The sequence below is a fragment of the Argiope bruennichi genome, chromosome 4, assembly GCF_947563725.1.
Source record: "Argiope bruennichi chromosome 4, qqArgBrue1.1, whole genome shotgun sequence".
NCBI lineage: Eukaryota > Metazoa > Arthropoda > Arachnida > Araneae > Araneidae > Argiope > Argiope bruennichi.
The window spans coordinates 6637811-6662345 of NC_079154.1; the positions used below are offsets into that span (position 1 = coordinate 6637811).

A 24535-nucleotide genomic window follows, 5' to 3' on the forward strand; every position below is an offset into this window, starting at 1 on the left:
AATGATACAAAAAAGAATTTATATAATATCCTTAAATGCGACCGAGATTATCTACTGTTGTTAACTTTAAAATGTGATCAAAAAATTCACTCAAACAAATAAAAAAGAAGTTTTTGACAGAAAAATTATTATTATTTTGAAAAGGAAAAGGGAATTATCAAATTTTAAGAACAGAAATCTTTCATTTATTCATCAGAATTTAATGTTTAGGCCTCTTGCAGTAAATAAAATTGTTTTAAAGAATTTTATTGTGAGTTAGAATCTTTTTCCTTCAATATTACGAACTATCCGCAATTTTTTTTCTCTCTAACTTCTCGAATAATCTGAATTCAATTGATTGTTAAATGTAAACATCTCCGTTCATCATCTTTCCTCTCACCCCTATTTTGACTAAATAAACGCTTCTTGAGACATGTGCAAAAACGCGGTGGGTTTTCGAATCTGTGAATGAACAGTGCTTATAAGCAATATATCTTGTAATATACATGCAACATTTTAATAACTATTTTCTAATATATTAGTAAGTTTCACAAGTTAACAAAGATGCTACACTTTAGGTATGCGAAATTTTATAAGGTTAACTAGTTAATGCAGCATATTTTTGCAATAACAATTTTTCATAAATACAATATATTTTTTATAAAAAATGGTTTTCTTTTGTCATAATTACAGCTTTTCAGACATACAAAAAAAACCTTTCGTTTAGCAGTAGAACAATTATGGATAAGGACTAAGTCAGACCACGGAGATTAGCAACAACAATTATGGATTACAATGTATGAACGAATTTGTCAGAGAGGAATTAATTGTATCTTTATTCTTTGAAAAGATCAGGTACTAATGAAGTTCACATAAATTTATTGGGAGAATGTATTATGTTACACATTTAAGGCTTGTTTGTGAATGATGATTGTTACTACCTACAGGATGAATCGTTTTTTTCCCTCATTATTGTCATAATGGGTCTACTTTGACAAAATTTAGTACGGCAAAGAAGTGACGTTGAATTCATAAGGTCTTACCTTTACGGAGGTTTTTATTAATGAAAATTTACATATAACATAAAATACAAGACTACCAATAATGAACGAAAATAGAGCATTTATCTAAAGACAATGAGCCCGAATTCTAAGTGATCAAGATTAACAGTTCCATTAGTTAATATTACTAACAATGCTTGTATGATAAGCGACCATTTCAATGCTTCGACAACTGGCAAGCTTCTATATTCGTAAAAATTGATTGATCAGACTTTTATGCAAATTATTTATTATTTATATAATTTAAGTGAGCATAGATATTTTTGATATGAAAGGATATAAATGGCCATTAAAAACAATTTTTTTAAAAAAAAGTTTTAAAATATGAACTTATGTGAATAATAACGGATAGAATATATACATATATATATATTTTCTATATATACATATACAATGTCATTAATCTCCGTTACCAATAGTGTATGTTATGTTAGAGATTAATGTTACCAATAACTACTAACAGCTGTAACATTTGATCACTGAGGTACCAATAAAATCAAGTAACCTGTTTAAGAACACTTTTTCGAGATAAGTTTTATTCTACTTCCTTCCATTTCATCTTTAGGTGTATTCCTTAGCGGAATTCTACTTATTTAGATGAATCATTTCAAAAAATTGCCTATTGAAATAGTTCTTATGACATGACGTCGGGAAAGTTTCTACGCCGAATTCATCGATGGACTATACAGCTCGAAGATGTGGAAATGATGATGCGAGGGGAGTGGAATTTTCTTTCTCTCTTAGCGCCTTTATGATTAAAGATGAAAAGGTAATGCAAATAAAAAGAAACATTGCTCAACACAAATAAATTTCGTCTTTCAAATTTTTAATACCTGAAATTGCTTAGAAGTTAGAGCTAAAAAGTAATTTTTTTTAAATCCCTGATTTCGACTGCTTTCTAAACTAAGCTAGATATTTGTCATTAGAAAACTCACATCGACTTTCTTTCTAAAGCTTCAATTAGCTTCAATAATGAAGAGGAATGCTTGTATGTGATGGCGCTCTGCAGGCGAAGCCCTTTGACCTAGAATTACTTCGCACATATAGATTTTGTAAAGTAGAGATGTGCACTGTAAAGGGATTTTTTTTAAAAAAATTGTTGTCAGAATTGCAATAAACTAAAAATTAAGTAAAATTTTGGCGTTTTTCGGCTATAACTTCGGAAAATATTGCAGCAGATAATTTATTTTCATTTCGTCAAAAAATTACTAAAATTATTCTTTCAATGATATCAGTTTTTGGTCGTGCGATTTTTCTATTTTTTATTTATTTTTATAAAGTATTTGAAGCAACAACAATATATTGAAATGAAACTCAATGTTTTACCTACTGTTGCTATTAATATTTTAACCAAGCTTTTTGTTCTACCTCTGATGATTTGAAAGTACGGCTAAAAATTAAGTCCCAATTGTATATTTTTTTAGTATTGACTAGATGTAGTATAAGGCATGCTTTTAATTTTTTGAAAGTTTGGTTGTACTTAAAATTAAGGTATTACTTCAGAATCAGTCCAAGTTAAAAAAGTTTTTAAGGAGCCTGGATTTTTAAATACTGTTGCTCTTTCCTATGATATTATTAGATGTAGAGATACAAAAAAGAACCTAACGAAATACATAGCAGAATAGGGAAAGTGGTATAAGGCTTCCGAAATAATAGTACTACTTGTACGAAAATTTGAAGCTTAAAAATAATTTTCTAAGGAAGTTACTAAAACCAAATTATACCAAATTTTTAAATTTTTCATTGACATTTTCAGCATTCATTAATTCTAGGGAGACAACTGGTAGCCAAAAAAGCTAATGTGAAAGAACAGGAGAAATGAAGTAAAGGGGTGATTCTTAAATCTCCCGAAGAAAGGAATCAACCTTCATCTTCTGATTTGAGGAAAGGAATTCTTTACCATTTTTTGAAATAAAAAGTCAAATGTTTTTTGAAAATGTTTGTACAATTTATATATTTTTTCAATCTATAATTAATTTAATTGAATATAAGTTCATTCATTTATTAACTATGATCAAATATATTATTAAAGTATTACAATTATGTGAAAAGATTTTTTAAAAAAAGATTGGAATTCAGCTAACATCTAAACGCGCATTCTATTATGCTTTCCTGTCTCGTTTCTATCATATATTTCTTTGCTCTGGAAAGAACGCAGCGGATTTCAAACTTAAATTGGTACGCTCATTATATGTAATTCATTTTAACAAAAATGTACCTAATTCTCATGAATTTGCGAGTAGTTGAAATCATGTGCTAATGATCATATCATTTAAAACTAAAATTTCTATTGTTTGATATATTTTATCCCAGGCTGTTTCAAAACGAAATAATGGGATGGTTTTATTTTATATACATAAATTAACAAAAAAAAAATAGTATTTTTTAAAAGAATAACTACTTAATATATAATTTCAGGGCAATTTAGAATGGTAAAAGTATTCTAGATGAGTGAATTTCGAGCACGAGGAAATATGTTTTCTGAATAATATTTTTTCTAGTTAACAATACAAAGTCATAATTATTTTTCGTTAAAATTATCCAGTAATGGATAAACTCTAAATTAAAAACATAATCTTAAAATGTTTATTCATTTGGAAGGTAGTATGAATGGTATATCTGTATTTCATTAATTTCCCGATAAAATATTTGCACGAATCCTAGTGAATTATTCAGTTAAAAATGGGTGTTTGACAAATTATGATCATCACGATTCTTTTTATTTTATATTCATTTATTGTGTAATTTTACGAATTTTTTTAAAACGTTTACAGAAATCTCTATATATCAGTGTGATTAGATTAACATCTCTACTAGTCTATAAATTTCATCTGACAAATTGTTATCGTATATTTTAAATAATTTTATGATTTACATTCCAATTTTAATCACAGATGAATTTTTAGTTCTGTATGCTATTTGTCTTAGGACTGTTTGAATCCTTAACAGAATAAAAGATTATCGATTATTTATACCAACTAAAATTGAAATATTACTGGCATGTGAATGTTATTTGGCATTGTATATCGAGATTCTTTTATAAAGGAATTTAATATTTTTTATAAATGCAAATATGTTACGCGTCATTTGAGAAAAAAAAATACATTTCTGGATTAATTTAATTAATTTTTAGATTAATTCAAGTTAAATCTTCTCATATACTTATTCAAAATATATATTTCTAAATAATAATAATAATAATAAAACTATGTCGTGTTTTTCAAGAAATATCGAAAATATTTATGTTAATTAAAGTTATTTGTAGTAAAGTTATTATTAACCTAAGTAGTGACAATAAATTGGGAATAGTTTTTATCAGTTTCTCGCAATAATGACTTAGGATATTTCTTGTAACAATTATAACCAATCAAACGTTGAATGGAGTAAACATCTTATAACATAAATGCATCTTATTTCAAGAATATCAAAAACTCACGTTTAACATTTGCAATTTACGTTCGTTTTCTATTTTTCAAAGTATAAGTGATTTAAAAACATTAAAATAATATATTTCATCACACTTATTATATATGAAAATGTGTGTGGGTGTGTATAAATATAGAATTAAAGCATCCACAATAAATTTCTATTTAACCAGTTTTAGCATAAATAATTCAAGTATTCATATATTTTAAAAGGTAAGTGAAATTTTACGACTACGGTATCTTCCAATCATACATCTTAATGCCACATAGTAAAAAAAATCGATACGTTTTTCTCTAAAACTTTACTTTTTCAGTTCCTGTTTTTTTCTTTTTTTTTTTTTCAATTCTTTTTCCAATGTGGCAACCCGGCCACCATTATAATACTTAAAATATATTTCCACAAGAGCTTTTTTTTACATTTTAAATATACATTATTTGAATTCTTGTTATTTAATCAGTGATTCTTATTATCAAGACACATTTTATATACAAATTATCTTATTTAAATTTTGAACGACAAATTTTTAATTTCTAAATTTCAAAGTCCTCTCTAAAAGAGTTTTATTGAATTCCTTTCTTTCTTTTTTATTAAAAATTTAGGTTTCATATTTTTTCTTTTATAGGAAAGTGATAAGCCTCGCTCTACGTTATATTTTTCTGCAATAAAATTTCTTTAGCTTTAAAATTGCTTAATTTGTATTTTCATTCTCTCTTTTTTCTGAATGAGTAAAATTTGAGTGATTCATATTTTACGTAAATGGAAAAAGACAAAATAAATAGTAATGTAACTAATAAGTAAAATGTAAGTAAAATAAATACCAATATATTTATTCCTTTTCATAATTAAAAAAATCACAAAAAGAGATTCGAAATGAATTGGAGTTTCTAAAACAGATTTTACTCTAGGAACAAGACCTATTAATTAGATTTAAAAAACTCTTCATTTTGCAATTATGTTTAATCTCATGGATTGTAATTAAAGCTGTTTCATTACATTTTTAATATGTACATTAGTTTAGAGATAACAATTCTAATTTAAATTATTCTAATCTAAAAATAGCTTTTAAGAAAAGAATTCTTTATTAGGTCACAAAATGCAGGGTCGTGAAACAAAAGCTAGAAAAAAAAAATACTCTTATGAGATTAAAAACTATGCATATTAAATGTTACTGACATAGAAATAGCAACTTCAAAATTTCCTATGCGAATAAATTGTAAAGTGAGTAAAGCCTCATAAGTTTTAAGGAAGCAATGTTTTCCCTAACAAAAATCTTTAGTGCATGATAGATCAAAAATTCTTTCATAATGATTTGATCGAATTGATCTCCAATAAAGGAATTAATTGGTAATTAAGAAAATATTTCATATTTATAAATCCCATTTTAAGTCTTCATCGTTTATTGAAAATAAGCATTAGATTTCACTAAGAAAACACTTCAATTTGACATAGTACAATTAAAATTTCATCTTGATTTTGAAAAAAAAATTATATGCAAAATGTTTCATTCTTATAAACCAGATATTTGGATTTCATCATTGATCTAAACCGAGCCTCATATTTTATTTGAAAAACATTTGATTTTTATGAACCACTTTTTAAGAATTTTTTTCCTGAGTCCTGAGCAATCATATAATTTCTAGAAAATTCAAAAAAATTACAATGAAACTTTGAATTATTATAACCAACATAAAATAAAATATTTAAGCCTAATAAAAAAATTCATTCACAATAAATACGAAACAAACGATCATCCGTGGCCATTATTAAGAGCGCTAGAATGTAACATGATTCGTAACTGTTTTCTCTCTTCTCTTAAAGCGTGCTTCTGTTTATTTTAAATCTATTCTATTTTCACATTTATTTCATTTTAAAATCTCGAGTATGCGATCGAAATATTATCCTCTGGAAACAAGAAACCGCTAAGCGAAAAGATATCTCCTCGCACGAAAAAAACTCACTGATTGGTCAAAACACTGCCACCCCCCTGGACGACGAATCATTCCTTACCTATCACAAGTGTGTTGATCCTGTTCTTTAGTTGTTATTTCCTTGCCTTTCGGCGGGCTGAGACTCCTTGAAGTCCGTGACTGCCTCGAAGAACTCATGACGTCCTGAAAAGTCACGAAAGCCGCACACTCACGTTTCGCAAGTCACAATTAAACATTAAAAAAACACACGTGGCCACATCCAAGCTCCAGTCGCAAACATTTTTAAGACATGACGTCGAGCGGCCGAATGCCTCGGATCTCTAAGATGCTTCGCTCCGATCTGGGGTGTTGTTTGAAAAGGAGGAGCGAACTGCGCATGCCCGGTGGATGTAGGAAGAGGAGAGTCAAAATCCCAAGAGCAGCCCTCGGACGCGCAAGAGAAAGAGAGAGAGCATCCATTTCTGTTGTAAAGGGTTGCAGGGTAGGTCTCCGGATTAGAGTGTTTGTGTGTATACTGGGGGGAGGGAGAGGTTCGCCAATCTTGGCGATGCTCGACGCATTAATCAAGGGGGTGAGAGTAATTATTTGGATCTGTTTGTCGAATTGTGAGGGAGAAATACTCTGAATGTGTAGAGGATGCAGAAAATCACCGCCTACATGCACTGACTGAGAAATTCATACGCTGTTTAGGTGAAATAGTATAAAACAAAATGAAAGCCTAATGTCTCTTCTCTGCGCCAAAAACTTATGTTATTTTAGAAATAAAACTTGTTTGCAATGATAACATAATTCCTTAAATTAATATTAATAAAAATATCATGTGATTTAGTTAAAAATTAAGATCAGAGTTTTTGAAGAAGGATCCCATAATTCTGACCAATAATAAAAAAATACTACTTTTTACTTTGTTACAGAAATGCGAGGACACATCCCAACGTATATAATGATATCAAATCCTTTGTTTTGACAGTCACACGAACAAATGTTGCTCAAGATATCATCTACATATATATTTTCTTCCTTGTGCTGTAATTTTGTGCAAGCTTTCCTCTAATAATACCAGCAATGGATTCCAAAATGAAATCCCTTTGGCGTTTATCATGTGATTACATTCGATAAAATAAGATCTTTAATTTGAAAATTAATCATTTAAATTGGGACATTCTAAATGACCATCATTTATTATAGAACATAATTCATCCTTTCTAACACTCCACTTGAGAATTATTTTGAAGAAAACCATCAGAGGATATCAATAAAGAGACAAGTTAAGAAAAAACTGGAATAAAAATTTATAAAATTTCAAATTCGAGTTTCTATTCACATTAGAATGTAAATTTTAGGAATTATAAGAATTATTTTTAGATTTTTGGCAAAAACTCTTTTTAATTCCAGTTGTTTTATATTTAAGTGCCCTCATTAAAAAGAGAATTAAATTAGCACAATTGAACAATAAATAAATATATAATAAAACTCTACGTAGCATAAAATCCAGCTAAAAAGTGCGTATAATAATTGTAATTTACAAACACTCACACACACACAAATTCATTGCTTATAAGCGAAATCAAATAATTTATCATCAAATGAACAGTAAAAAGAGAAAACCAAAAAGGAAATAGCTAAATATCATACGAAATACCACGTCATTTAATTTTAAATTATAGGTATAAAACAAAAAATATCTTCATCTAAATTTTTCGATTAAGTGTTTCGACTAATAAAATGAAGTAAAAAAAAAAGGATTTTTAAAAATATCATTTTTAAAATGAAAGTACTGCGAATTTCATTGCTTTTTCTCCCAAAAAGATTTGAATATAAAAATAAAATTTTCTAAAAAAAGTGATGATCAAGATTTGTAGAACCAGAATTTATTTCTATCAATTTCTATCATTCGAATCTTTTTCGATCAATTATATAGTAAATACATCGTATTAAATTCAAAGGCAATATTTTTGTAATCATTAACCGAAGACACGATAACTCTTAAGTGCAAGTGGAACACTTTTAAATATTTGCTGCAGAAGATGAAATGTCACCATTTTTAATTCTTAATTAAAAATTTGTAGTCATTGTTTGCTTCCATTTAACATTAGAAAGGATAAATGTCCCAAAAATGCGTATAAATTTTAATTACAAAAATTATTAAGAGCATGAAGCAGAGTTTCTTAAATTATTTAAAACATGATCATTTAAAGTTAGAATCTATCTTAATGGAATTTTAATAACAAACGGTTGAAACAAAGAGGTCACCAACCCTCAATAATAGAATTTATTTTGAGAGGATATCTGAAACATAAAGTTTATCGCTCAAAGCGAGTTGTAGTTGAAAAGTTGAGAATATGCATTAAAGGAGAATTCAATGACAGACTGATTGATATGCTGAGAAATATTTGAAATTCCATGGATGAGTGTTGTATTAGCATTGTCTGGATTATATTAGCTGCCATTACAAATTAATTAGGTTAATTTATAAGATTCTGGAATTAAATTGATTTGTAGAAATGCGGAAATTCTCCATTTAGCCGTAAGTAGTATCATTTTTCATTTCAAAGCATCTCCTAAGTACATGGCGGAATGCATTCCTGTCACAAATTCAGATAATATAGAATCGTGGTATATTTTTTTGAAAAAATCTCCAAATAAATCATAAATCCACAAACTATTCTACACATTTGACACTGAAAAGTTTGTATGGTGCTTTACTACTAAAAACGAGGATCATTAGAGATCGAGTAACAGTCATTTTAAAACTTACTTCAGCCAATACTTATCAAAGAGTATCGGTTAATGAAATAGGTTGAGTGGTATCCCTGATACTTTCCCATATTCTTCTTAACAAATATGTTATCTGTCTTTACGAATAGGAATTAAAATCTGATATGAATCTACATTTTTATGTGAAAACTGTGTACTAACTTTTGTTTGTGTGTACTAAACTGTTTTTAAAGTTCTGTCATTATTGTATTCATTTTCATTTGGACATCACTTGTATCTATCTTTCCAAATTCAAGCGACACATAATACGCATTTGCAAGTGAACACATAGATTTCCTGGAAAAAAAAGATTTCGTTAAAATTTGACAAAAAGTGTTAGGAAATTATGCACAAAATTCCATTTCTGTAACTCAAAATATTAATATATTCACAAACAGACAGTCATGTACAACTCTGAAAAAATGTCTCTCGGACGCGGAGATATCTGAATGGGGAGATTAGTTATAGTTTCAAGGTAGAAATTTTATAAACGACTAGCCGCCTTATTGTGTTAACTACTTAGATTGTATTAACTAATAAAAATATTGTATTAACTACTTAGAATCATAAAATTTACTCAATATTTCGAAACACTCATATGAGTGTACAGTGAAAGTGTGCACATTTTTATGGGACATCTTGCCTTTTAACCATTGAAGCTTGTTAAATTATTTAATATCCCCCCTCCAAATTTAGATTTCTAAATACGAGCTTAAGTTTAAAGCGGTTTAATTTTTCATTTCCTAAAAAGGAGAAGAATGAAAAGAAAGCGGTTAAAAAAGAGCAATAGATATTTTCAATCTTACTTTTATTCACAAAAATGTTCACTCTTTAGCAAAACGCAGAAGAAATTCATATCCTTCAAATCATCTTAGAGATCTCACATTAAGAAAACCGTGCGAAGAAAACAGGTTCCCATATATAGACACTGCTCAGTGTGACGCTTGGTGTATTTTTATAAAATACCGATAATATATGTAATATCAATAATAGGATACCAATAATATACGTAGAATTCGCAATAATTGTATCTTTATAATTATATGCGACAAAATCTAATTTTTTTACGCCACAAGAAACGCGACTTCGAAATTGCATATTTTACAAAATCGTTGCTTACATGTAACTTTACTGGAAGAATAATTAAATCGCATTTACTAATGTTGGTTGAATTAAGCTCAAATAATTCCTCCCAAAAAATATCTAAAAGTGGAATAAAAAAGAAAGATTTCCATGTCAAAAAATAGAGTAAAATCGATTCTGGCAATGATAAGTCTACACTTAGTAGCTAAGAAATTGTAAAAATTCCATCGAGAAGAAATTTGTGAAGCAAAATTAACTAGAAAAATAAAAAAAACAACAATTCTATTTTCTCGTACATATAAACAAATTATTATTTAGAGGAGGCAAACCCTCAAAAGTAAGGGCAGCCCGCAAGTTTGAACACTTCCTGGAATCCCACTTCAACCTGCAGGGGCGCAGTGTGTTTTTAATACTATAATTTTAAAGAAAACCTAGAATGAATTTGGATATTTTCTTTTCAATTGATTCAGCTCAAATTTCAATATAGAGTTTCAGTTTTGATTACAAAACGGCATACCAAATTTTATTTTTATTAAATGGTTACTGTTTGCACCATCGCGTTCACGTACATACAAATAACAATGCATGGGTGCCGTGTATTGGAAGATTTGTTCTGAAATTTAATATACATCTGCAGTTTTAAGAGTAAATCTGTCATTCATCAAATGTCCGTCTGACTCTTTGAAACTTTTGAGTTTTCGTGTTTACATATACACGGATAAATATGTAGATAGACTTTCCTTCAAAGGACTGTAGCTGAAATATACACACTTGTTGTTTGATCCATGTACCAAATTTCATGTACAAGGACTTAAAATCTGAAGATTAGTAAAAATTTTGAGGTCGAATTTATTTGACGCTTATAATATCTCCTCATAAAAATGCATTTATTCTTTTCATTCCTTCCGTTCATTTTTACCACATACATTTAATAAAGGTTGATTTTAAACATTTTTATAGACACCTTGTGCCGATGTATATTACCTACATTTTCAAATTTTGCTCAATAATTTATTTTGAATTCAAGTGTTTTAAAATTTATTATGTTTTATTGATCCATTGATGCAAATGGTAAAAATCGACAAAAAAGTTTTCTAAAAATCAATTTTGATGATCAAGCTTTTGGTTAGGGTTAGTTTTTGCCGAATTAAAATTCGCAAATATTAAAATATATAATTACATTGAATTCAAATTATATTATTTTCTCATCCATAAAACGAGATCATTAGACTTGTTTAAAAATCTTTATCAGATACTTAAGCATCAAAAACGAAAAAAGACTCAACTGATAAAATATTCCACTTACCTCCTAGTAAGTATCTCCTTAAACATGATTATTAATAACTTTATGACCTACTCAAAACCTTAACACGTTAGACTGTTATAGCTAATAAAACCTAATGCCTTCGTACTTTCCTTTACGAGTAACATTTTCCCTCTCCATTCAGCTGTTACAAAATATTCCTATAAATTTTAATTTTTATCATATATTATGTTCCTTCGGGGTGTACTGATCGTACCACCACTGGAAGGGTGTTCATTTAAGATCATTCCCTAACTCTTCTAAATCTTCTCTTATGATGCACCCCATATCTGCAGATCTCCCCCCCCCCTTTCACCTAATTTAAATATCGCAATACGGTCGCACTAGCTACGCCTACGCTCCCACCCACATGATTCTTCAGATAACGATTTTGAAGAAGGCGGAAAAACGTTAAAAATGCATATAATCAGAGGGCAGAGGGGGGACTTGGGGAATGATCGTTGATGATTACACACGTTTGAGAGAACGTTCTTTTGGTTATGGAGTACGTTGGGAAGGAGGGGGGATTGATTCTGACTTCGAAGAGTCAAAAGTGGCTAATCAAAATTTTAACGATTGGTGTTTTAATCGATTTTAACTATTCAGCATACGAACGGGCTTTTTCTTGTCTCATCCTTTCTCTTTTGTTTATAAATTGTAGGAATTTATAAAAAAAAACATTTACATTTATTACTTTTTGTACTTTTATGGAGATGATAAAGGGAGTCCCAAAATGAACGCAAGATTTCTATTTGCCGCCATTCTTGAAATAAATTGTTGGTAATATTATTAATAAATTATTTGACAGTTGATAGTATAGGGTTAGTAAAAATGGTGCGTTATACGATAGAGCAAAGTGTTCATGTAATATTTGAATAAAATAAAAAACACAGATCTTTTCTTTATAATGTTATATTTTTATTGAATCGTAAAGTACATAGGATAGGGCTATGTATGGAACAACACCCAGGGAAAATGTCCTCCATGGCTTTGCTGGAACATACGAACTTTTTTGTCAAAATTTTTTATGACCATTTTGCATAAATGTGGCTGAATTTCGATGATGCAGCTTTGAATTTCTTCCCTCAATGCTCATGTGCTTATGGGCTTGTTGTCTGAGACCTTTGACTTGAAATAACCCCATAAAAAGAAATACAATGGTGTTAAATCACACGATCTAGGGGGCCCATTCACAAATTTTCTAACTGTGGCCTCCAGACTCTCATTATTTTTGAAATATTGTTCGATGAAAACACATTGCTCTATCGTGTCATGCCGCATTTTTCATAATCCTAAATTATCAGCTGTCATATAGTTTTTTTAATAAGGTTGCCAATACTTTACTGCCCGAATGGTGGCAAATTCAAATCATGTGTTCATTTTGGGACATCCTTTAGAAGAAGATTAGAAGTCAATGAAATAATCTCTCTCTCTCTTTTTTTTCAGAGGCTTGGGTTCAAATGGTGCGTGCTAGCGTTTCAGATCCATTTAACGTTATGGCTGTGACAGAGAACGAAAGTGAGCAACAGATTGAGTAAGCAGGATTTCAGAGATCTTCTTGAAAGTGTTGATTGTGAAATGAATGCTTATTCAGATTCTTCAGATATGGATGAAATTTTGAAAAGTGATTATAGAATCGGAAAAGAAAGGGGATTCTAAATATTCCAGAAAATCTGATCGAAAGTTTTTTACTTTTTGTGACTAAAAGCAGCAAATCCTTATGCAGAATTCGTTCTCTTATAATATGAATAATTGTCTTGAAATGTATGATAAAAATTCCTTTTATTCTGAATGAGGATGGATAAAAGTATTTTTTGAGTAAGTTTGTAAAATGGAAGATAAAAGTTATGAATTTTCAAACCTATTCGTCTCAGTTTCTTTTTCCAAAAACTTTCAAATGTAAACTGTATGTAAAATAGATTTTCTTATTCTTTCAATATTCTCATGCAGAAAAAATGCCTTACTTTAAAAATAATAAGTTTTGTGTAAATGGAATTGGAGGATGAGATTGGCTCAAAATTTGATATATGTCTACTCTACGGATGTTAAATCTGTGCACCGAATCTGATCCATTTCACTATTTTCATTTTATAGTTATCATCTTAACTTATATTCGAACACCCAGCCAGACAGACAGATTTCCTCTGAGAGGAATTTACTCAAAATTTGATAAAATTCTACAAACCACCATCTACCAAATTCCATCCGTCTATCTCAAAGCGTTTTTGAATTGTCTTTGTCAGAGACAGATGGGCAGACAGACAGAATGCCAAAAAAAAAAAAAAAAAATGTGTTTTTCGAATTGAGGGAGGTCTAAGATAGGGGCGATTCGCTGAAATTTCACGATGACAATGCTTTCTCTGTGCTTTGTACACGTGAAAGTGATGATACGATGCATTTTATATGTCTTAGAATATTTAATAATTTATTTGAGAGCTTGAAACGTGTTTATCAGAAAACTAAAGACCATCCAAGTAAATAATCCTCTATACTATGCATAATACTTGATACCAATGTGTTAAAGGATTGTGCAAAAACAAAAAAAGATGGTAAAATGGAATAAGAAGTCAAAAATTCCTAAAATCGCAATATCATGGAACATGGGGAAAAAACAGAATGCTCATTTCTTAGCTTTAGCTCTCAAGAATACGTAATTAGTTTTTGTAAAAACACTCTACATGTTTTCATTTCATTGCTACAATGAAAAGAATTGTTGCAATTTTTTTTGAAACTATAATATCAATAGCCACCATCCATAATATTGGACGACGATTTGATATCATGGGTATGATAGTTTTTTTTAATTTTACGTTGATGTACTATAGTTATGCTCAAAATATAATCGTAAATCAGGAAGTCAATCAATAAGTAAGATCTGAGATAAAGTTAACAGTATAACAAACTACCTAAACGAACACATCTTCAAGTATAATATGTGATGATTAGATAAAATGATTTAATTTAAGCAAAATTCTTCAACTGAGTACAATTATATATGTTTTCATGGTAATATAGTCAATTTTTTATTTTAATGGTAACCATTTAAAAATAGTTAGCTCAAACGATTTCCTTTTGTTTAAACCTTTTTTTTCACTTAAAGCGAATTGCTGAGTCTAAATATAACTTAAATTATTGATAATTTTATATCCCAAATTCTGTATTTTTAATTAATGAATTAATTTTTATGAATTCAGATAGAAAGAATATATTTATGATAAAGTACTTTTGAACCAGATGTGTATGTTAAGTTATGAAACTTTATACTTACACGAGGCTATTTTCGTAAAATATTAAGTTACGAATGAATTGATACGATTTATAGTAACAATTTATCTTTTTTTTTTATAAAAATGTAGATCTTGAAAAGCGTTTTTTTTATTGTTCCTTTGGTAATGAATTAAATAGATATAATAAATATCTCATTATATCCTGTCATTAGATAAATATCGTAATGTCAAAAAATAAAAAAAAATCTTAATAGCACAGCGGATTGATAAGTATTTAGGAAAAAATATCAAGAAAGCAGGAAAATGAATATTAGGTGTTTTCGAATCTAATTTTTAAATACTTTGATGTTTAGTAAAATATATTCACACTGTGTATCCTCATAGAATGTTAAAAAAATTTAAATATGAGACGTCATATAAAGGCGGGAAAAGATTCGTTCATTCTTGATTCAAGTAATTGTATACAAAAATCAAAACTAAAATTTTAAAGGAGCTAAAATGGTTCACTTTTTAAAAATAGCCTTAAATAGCAGGAAACCAAAATGTTATGCCTATTTTTAATTGAGCGCCATCTTTGACCACCCATTTATTCACCAGAGCATTAAAATGTTTGTTAAAACTCTCAATTGAATCATTTTAGTCATTTAGTTTTAATAACTTTCTCAGGAAAATATTTTAAACTTAAAATTTTAATAGCTATATATAACTCGCACTATTTTAGAAGCCTCATACCATTCTTTTTATTTTGCTATGCATTTTCATGTACCTGTTTTTATACATCTCATTACATCACAGAAAATAGTAGAAATGTTTGCACATAAAAGTAATCAAAGAATTTTTCACCATTGCTTTCTTTTGAAGTTAAATAACCATTATAAACATTTCAAAAGATTAAAAATTCAAGTAAAAGTGTGCTTTATATTGAATCTTACTCAAAAGAAAATTCCAAAAATAAAGTATTTGTATCAACAATGGAAACGATTTGAGATTCACCGTAACAATGAAATATATTGTTCTAAAGAATGCTTGAAATATTTTTAAAAATTAAAAATGAACAAAAGAATGGTGCGACTTACAAACGAATATCATTGAAAACATAATTTTTTTGAATTATAAGATAATGTAAAAATCTTTTTTTTTTTTTTTTTTTGGAATAGTGATTTCGGGAGTTATCGCGAAAAAATGACAGCTCAAAGTTTTTATTCTTATGCTGTCACTAAAGTCTTTCCTTCATATGTGATCCGTTTCGTAATGTGCTCATCTCTAGAATTTCAGGTTTAGAGACTATTAATAATTTTATCCAAATAAATCTCGATAATGGGTCCGCTGAAATTCCCGAAAATACTGATCCGTTTTGCAATAATCTCTTAGTGAAAAATAATTTTGGTTTACGTACGATCTCCAAAAAGGATTGGAGATTTTTATGATCTATCTCATATTCTTGTGATCTACACCATTAAACTTTTATTCTACTTTCTCTGTGACGTATTTTTCTTTCGCAAAAGACTTAATTGATACCAAAATGAAAGCGACTCGGCGCGCTAACAATGTATCAAGCGAGCATTCAATTTTTCCCATCTCATTCGCTAACCCACTAGTAATGAGGGTGCCAATAAAATTCTTATTACGGTGAACTGATTATTTCCATTATGACGTAAAAAGATTTACTTGATTAGAATTTTTTTTTATCAAATTCCTAATTAAATGCTATTATCCACATAAATAATGTTTTCAACACTAAACACGCTTGCTTATATAGGAACATATGTACATATACGTACGTGTGTGTGTGTAAATTTCAATTTATCCGCGTTTTTAAAATAATAATTTTGTACTTGAATTCAAACATCATCTTAACTTATGAATTGTGCTAGTGTTTTTATTAATACGCTTTACTGTGTCTACATACCTAAAACATATGCTGTCACCACTAAATTCCATTTTAAAATTATACAAGTTCAACATGCCTTCCTATGACCCTCTTTTTCCTATTTTCTGCCTTTTTTACTAACTGTTCATGGATTTAATAAAGAGCATTTAAAACGAATCTAAAACAGGAACATTTGATTAATAATTTAATGATAATAAAGAAAGCGTCCTTTGCACTCGGATGGCTCCTCTAAAGCACCATTCAAGACAGCGTGACATTTATTTATTTTTAAAAATTTTAATAGTTAAAAATAATTATAGAGTGGTAAGAAGATGTAGATTAATATATAATATATATTTATAATACATATAATTTTTTTCGGTCATATATATATTTATTTTTAGAAGCAATAAACAAGTCTTTATTATATGTGAATAGTTATGCATCGAATTTCTTTCCTAAGTTCAAAAGGAATAAAGAATTCATTATCTTCCCTCTTTGCTATAAAATATTTAATATAATATAAAAGGAGGATAACTAATATCATTAGTAAAGAATAGAGAAACTGGAATTTAATATTATTATTTATTATAACCAGATTTTCTTTATTTTTATGAGTTCGAATATTTTTACACGATATTTAGAAATAAATACATCACATAAATACGTTCTAGTCAAAGAATGCAGCATAAATATGTAAATAAAAAAATAAAAGATGGACACTGTCTCTATAACCGTAATCATAAGATCAAACGTACCATTATAGCGATCCGACACCGAAGTACGTCGGGAATTCTGTCTGTTCGATGTCTAGAGTGCAACTCCTTCTCTTGTTCCTGATTCATGCGAAGATTCCAGGAAGGAGACATTTTATCTATATGGCGTAATAAATTCTTAAAAGCTCTTCCGTTTCAAATAATTTATAAACGGAATGATTCCATAAAATTTTATTCAAGTAGGAGTTCGAATTTATCTGATCCTAGAATAAATAAAGCAATTCCGGAAATGATGGTGTTTGTTCGATTTTAAAATTTAACGTAGAGTTTTGCAGGTGTTCTTATTTTCCAATACATTTTATTCCTTCAATTTAACTGTGACGGAATTTAGGGATATTAAACGGCACGAATATTAAATTGCTTTTCAGGTAAGGAAATACAGCAATAGGATTGTTATCTTTTGTTTTATGTTATAAGATAAAATAAAACATTTTTCGTCCAATAATGAAATAATGTTTTAGCTGCAGATTATTGCACAATTTAACTGCTCTGACAATATTTTGCTTTTAATAATAATGCAAAATTATTGATATATTGAAGGGGCGAATGAAAAACCGAATCAGATATTATTATAGGATTACTTGATCAAAACTATGCTACAATTTAAAAACTTCTCGCCCTGATGGCTCGGTAGAAAGGTCTCGAATCGCAAGTAGAATAATTTTGAGAATAGATTCCAGCAATCAACTGCCGTGTCTGATCATTAGTGTTTGCATTTGTTATCGAAAACTGAGCATTCTCATGTTGGCGTGGTGTGAGAATTCAGAGCACAGAGTGCTTCGGTATTTTTTCTTGTAATTCGAGCATTGTTATAAAACCAAATAGCCCTGGTTTAGTATAAAAAGACCTGTCCCAAAATAGCAAAAAAAAAATGAGTAAACTAATGCTGTTAATCGTTAAAAAAATTGATGTGCATCTAACATGATACTTTTGATTCATTTGACGAATCACAAAAATTTGTGGGTGTACATTACGCAAACATATGAGGAAGGTTAATGGATGAATACTAATTCAACTGCTATTTTGATAGCAGCTCAAATTGAAGCAATTTTAGTGAAAATAAAAGAAACATTAATAAACAATGAAAATTTTCTTCCTTTGATTTTCAGTATTATAACAGGATATATAAGGTGCGTAAGAGTAATTAGAACAAGGAGCATTTCGGGAAACTGATTATCGGAGAAACCTTAGCCAGACATTCTAAAGAAAAACTATAAACACTTTTTAAGTGAAATTTTCAAACTCTTGTTCTCTTTGGTTGTAACCGTGTAAAAAAATATGAAATAAAAAATTTTCTAAACTTCAACATTCGTTCCTGCGTCTTTTATTTGCAATTTAAGTTGCTGAGTTACACATTTTTTTGGATTTCTAGGGCATCTTAAGATTAATTTTCATGGTTAGATTTTTCTCCCAAGAAATATGTTAAAGTACCCCTAATAATTTTTATTGTGGGTTATTTAGGACCAAGCTCTTAATGAAATAAAAATTTATACTTTTGGTGCATTTTGAATAATTTATTGTATGATAGGAAGTAATAATTCAAGGAAAGCGATAGTGTCCTATCCCGCCAATAATGTTTATTAATTTATATCAAATTAACAACCGACAATTTTAAGAATTCATAATGTGCCTTACACTCATAATACTTTTCAAATGGGCAATATTATTAATGTTTGGTTAATAATAATGATTTTATATTTAATGGCTTCGAGTGTCGATGAAAACAAGAAAACTGACTTCACGATAGAAAAGAAAAAGAAAAGAAGGGAAGGATTGTGGGATTCATGAAGTTGACGGTGGTCAGCTGAATGTGACAAGTTCAGCAATCTATTTGTCCAAAAAGTTTGTTTTGGAGTTAAAGATAATGTACGATTACCCAAAGATAATGTACGATTAACTATTATCAAATTATATTGATTAGTGAATTTTTTTAGATAGCATATATATCCTAAAATCACTTGAATTCAATTGTCTATTACTAAACTGAACAACGAGTCCTTGTTCCTTTTAAAATCTTAAGTTTCTAAATCTTACATATTTCCTTTTCATGCCTTATTATGTTAACCATTTCTGTTTTTATAAGGTCTCAATTTTCGAATTTCCCCTCTGAATATAGGATAGGAAGATGAAATATTACTCCAATTTGAAGATATTAAATAGTTATTACAATTATATGTGGTATTTCAAGAAATAAAATATTTTTTTACTGAAAAGCAAGGAATTTTTGGAGTATTTGAGAAAGGTAGTAAAACAAATCCTGAAACAATAAGTAGTTGTTTTCTATCATTAAAAATATATTATGTCTCACATTTCCTGGAATAATCGGGAGGTGGGCATACAGAAATAGTTATGAACTTTGCTGTAACTAAGGCTGGTTATTTTATAAGTAAATTTGGAAAAAAGACGTTGTTTAACGAGCTTTGAACATGCTTATGCACTCAACTAAAAACCAAAAAGTTGACAAACATAAAATGATAAACAAAAATGTTGACGAACCTAACATTATGAAATCACATATTCGAGCTAATTCGATTGGCTAATTTAAGCGACTTTTCTAGCAAAAAAAAAAAAAAAAAAAAAAAAAAAACAGATTACCCAATTCTGGATCTGAAGTTAATTAAGAAATTTTTAATTCAACAAATAATTCCAAGTTTTTCGATGCAGTGGTTTTGAATCAATACTCGAAATAAAGAGTTTACTTATAGTTTGAATAAATAATTGATTTAAGGAAATCAAAAATATTTTCTTGCAACTTATCTCATACTAGAATGCAACTAGTCAATCACATATTAGAGATGAAAGATTAACCATAAAAAAACAATAAAGAATAACATTAAAACAATAAACAATATAATAATGAAATATAAAGCTATCAACAGAAATAAAAATAAATAAATTGAAAATGCAGAAATCTAACTTGAAATTACAAGTTTTAATAAACGTATTAAGTGACAAAAGTGAAAATATTGAGAAATTATAAAAACCACTCAGTATCTCAGAAATCTGCACTCTAGTGACATCTTTACTTGCTTTTTTAAAGTACATAAGATATTTTTTCCAAGAATCCATTCCATTATGAAGCATCACTCGGCTGAAAGCTGAAAACAGCGTTTGATTTTTTTTTATTTGACAATTACGTTTACCATTTATAGCCTTCAAGTGTTTATTTTATCTAAACATATTTTGTTGATTTAATTTTAAGAGAAAATGTGATTCTCTTCAGCTGAAAAATATAAAACATTCGACCTCTTTCCTCGAAAGTATTCTTTAAAATCTACTTATTTCGCATGTAAATAAATATAACATTTTAAAAGAAAACTTCTTAAGAAATTTTAAGAAGAACAAATGCATAAGGAAATAATTTCTTGTCAGATAAATTTTTCATAGTACCTAAAGCATTAGTGCATGTAGGATCTGAAAATGCTTTAAAAAAGGTTCTAAATTAAAGTTGAACAATCTCTAAGTAAATAATCACATATTTTCGAACCTTGTGTCACGCAAAATGGTAATCAGTGTTCATAATAGTTAACTTGAATTTGTTTTAGTTGGGGGGGGGGGTATTTAATGTAAAAACCTGTAATCAAGTTAATGCTTTTCAAATTCACGGAACAGTGCAGTTTTTTCTTCTCAAATAATGTAAATGTAATTTTTCAAATAGTATGCACTTTTACAAACGTACTTCATGATTTGTTTTCAGCACTTCGAAGAAAATGGAATGTATAAAAAATATACTGAAAGCTCTCACATTAATTAATTGGAATTTCTTATTTGTCTTTGCTTTATAGTGAGCTTGCCCATAAATTATTAAAGAAACTTTTTATTAAGAATTATTCAGATAAAGATTATATTAGATAGATAGATTATATAAGAAGATATTTTATTAAGAATTACTCAGATGAATTATTAAGAATCATTATGTCCATAAATTATTAAGAAATTTATTATTAAAGAAATGTTTAATTTCAAGCAATAAAACATATATTTTTAAATTTTCAGTAATAAAATCAAAATTTCTCTAGAAGGTGCGTGATTAGTGGGTAAAGATAGCATCTATTTGAAGAAATATGTGGTAAAAATTGTGATTTCAGGGACACAAATTAGCCTTTGCACGATCAGTTTCTAAGTTACCTTTTTGAGCTGATAATATCTGATAATTGTTCGTCTACCATAAAATGAAGTATTAATTTTATGTTTGCTTCATCAATCAGTTGTGAATTTAGCAATTATAAAAAAAAATCAGAAAATTATTCCAACGTAGTAATAAACTTTGAGGACTAACCGCCTTCTTCCTTTTTTAAAAAACCTACTTCTGGTTTTAAAATATTTTTCATAAATAATGTTGACACAATAGCAGAGATAAATTTTACCGAATCTGATGATTCAATGGAGCTACACAATTCATTTTTCAGAATCCAGAATAAAGTGCAAATATTTATATAAAACAAAAATGATGAATTACTTTGATAAGAGACCCATATCCGCCAATTGACACTTTGGGGGTTATCTTTCCAATTTTAGAAAACATCTACTAGTTGTCCTTTGCTTTCATTTTATCATTTATTGAATATTTGGCGGTGGGATTTTTGTCAAATGACTCCATTAAGATAAAAATAGCCTTTCGCTGTGGTTTCACTTTATGAGAATTTGTTGGAAGACATCCAAAAATAGGCTTAACTTAAAAATTATTCCAGAATAATTTTAAAAAAACAATTACTTTTTATAGTAGTTGGTTAAATACGACTCAGTCATAAATAACTACAATTTTTATAGATCACTGAAAAGAAAGAGATTATTGAAAGTCCAATTATATTCTATCACCTATAGCAGATTTTAAAATAACAGTATACAAATTTATAGTCATTAGAAATATTATGTTTATAGTATTAGATACCTTTTGGAAATGCAGTCCCAACTTCATTCATCTTATTAAAGAATTTTTTTAAATACTTATTCCTTGTAAAGTTTTATAATAAATTATGTTTGGCTAACCGCCAAATATTTTTTACTATTTTTTTAAGAAAGTTTGCCCATATTTGTTTTAAACTTATTTGAATAACAAAAGGATTCATGGATACTTCAATATTTTATAAAACATATGCAATCTTTAAAAAAAATTAATTAGAAAAAACACGTTTAACTATTTTATTAAATTAATTCTAATTCAGTTTATTTTCATAACATCATCTACAAATCTTCATTCTTTTGTTGTTTACACACACATTTCATATACAGAGTACCGGCTTTACAAACTTATAGGATAGTCACTTGATACATTTAATGAAAAAATTTTCTGTTTTGCAAAACATCTAACATTTTTCAGTCGAAATTCAGTAAGTGGACAAAAGTAAAGTCAGAATTTAACCAACAGTTAAAAACATAATTTCCTTGTTGTTAGAAAATGCAATTTCCCGTTTATTTTTGACTCGACTTTTTCATGAATACTAGAACAATAGAATAGAAGTACAAAAAAAAAAATGGAATTTTAATCCTAAATATAGTAGCCTTTTCCGATATACTAATACTAATATTATTGTATATTTCTACGATATATGCGACTAAAGGCTCAAATTTTATTTCTTTGTCTCGATTCATTTGTCAATTCTTCATCTGAATTGATTGCATCAAATGTTACATTCCATGTATAACAATATCTGTTTGACAGAATATACAGAAAGAATCCAGGAATGAAAACGCTTTCATATGACAAGACATTTATATATTTTATATAATGTCATATATCATTAGATGTCCGTCTCATTATATATATTCAAAAATAATTACATATTTGTCTTTTAATGTAACACAATGCACTTTTAATGTAATATTTCTAAACCAATTTTACGAATTCATAAAATCATATCATAATAATACAAATTATGATATGTACTTAAACAAAAACACTCTATTAATTTTTGAAAATAAAACACTTTTATAATGTATATTTACTAATATTTTGTATTAAACGTTATACTATGAAAGCCGACACCACAAGCAAGCAGATAATTTGGCAGAGACTGAATAGTAAGAATCCATTCCATCAGCATTATAAACTTTTATTAAAAATATAAACATTCCATCAAAATTATATTGGTATCCCTGAAACAATTTTTTTACTGTAAAATGATGTAAAAAATTGAATAAAAATGCACAGAAATAAAATTTATATCATTGGGTGTTTAATATTTTTCTACTTTTAAAATGACATAGAAATGATTTTTGTGCAATAATATATTCTAGAGTCACTGTAGAAAAATTTTAATGTTTCTGTTAAAATTAACTAAAAACACAATTAAAATTTTGTAAAACTATTTTTCCATGAACACCAATTATCCAAGAAATAACTACACATCTAAGCGTGATAGTGCTAGGTCAACTGTTTTCAGTGTAAAGTGTTTTGAAAAATATTCCTATGGTAATTTTTATTTACCTTTTGTCCTTAAAATGCGACTAATTCTTTGAAAACAATAAATTATATTGTTCGATAGTTCTCGATATCGAATCATCGATTTCTGTTTATTTATAGAAGTTTCAGTTTCCTTCAAATTCATCCTTAAAATTTTCTAAACGTTATTCAGGTCGTTTGGGGGCTTTGTTTGGCATTTTTAATTTGATACCCTCCAGATTCCCGTTTAGAATATTTTGTTCGCAAAAAACAGCAAGTAAATTCAGTTTATGAAAAAGTAGGGATCAAAAATAAATTAGGTTAAATAAATATTTTTCAAAAATTTACACTCTTAAACTTAATTAGAAACATAAGAAACTATGAAACAACATTACTCATCTCAATAAGGATTTAGTTTCTAATTGTAATCTTTGGTAAAAATTATTTATTTGGAAAAAAATTATATCGTAATTTCACACATTTAATATTTGCCGTATTGATGAGAACTATATTCAAACTAATAAAGTTCATTAAATGCATAGCATTAATTTATTTAGTGAAAGCATTTTGCTTTAGATAAATGATGCATGTTGAAGCCATTTATTAGGCAAATGCATATTTGATTACAGTTTTAGCCAAGATTTGATCAAAACATTACGTAATGACTTGAATTAAACTTGCTAATGATTACGAAACTTAATGATTGTCAATGAATATCACATCCATTTCGTATCATATCAAAC

General features: G+C 28.2%; 1 protein-coding gene across 3 annotated transcripts in view; it reads right to left on the reverse strand.

The window, feature by feature from the left end:
* LOC129966567 (putative leucine-rich repeat-containing protein DDB_G0290503) overlaps positions 1–17440 on the reverse strand; it is a 206199-nt gene extending 188759 nt beyond the window's left edge. For 2 of the 3 annotated variants that reach the window (XM_056081022.1, XM_056081024.1), the window contains exon 1: positions 6474–6713. In XM_056081022.1, the coding sequence (XP_055936997.1) occupies positions 6474–6571 (98 nt within the window). In that variant the 5' untranslated portion in view covers positions 6572–6713. Of the gene's footprint in view, positions 1–6473; positions 6714–17392 lie in introns of those variants that run through there. The other variant, XM_056081023.1, reaches the window with a different exon arrangement.
* Positions 17441–24535: the final 7095 nt, after the last annotated feature.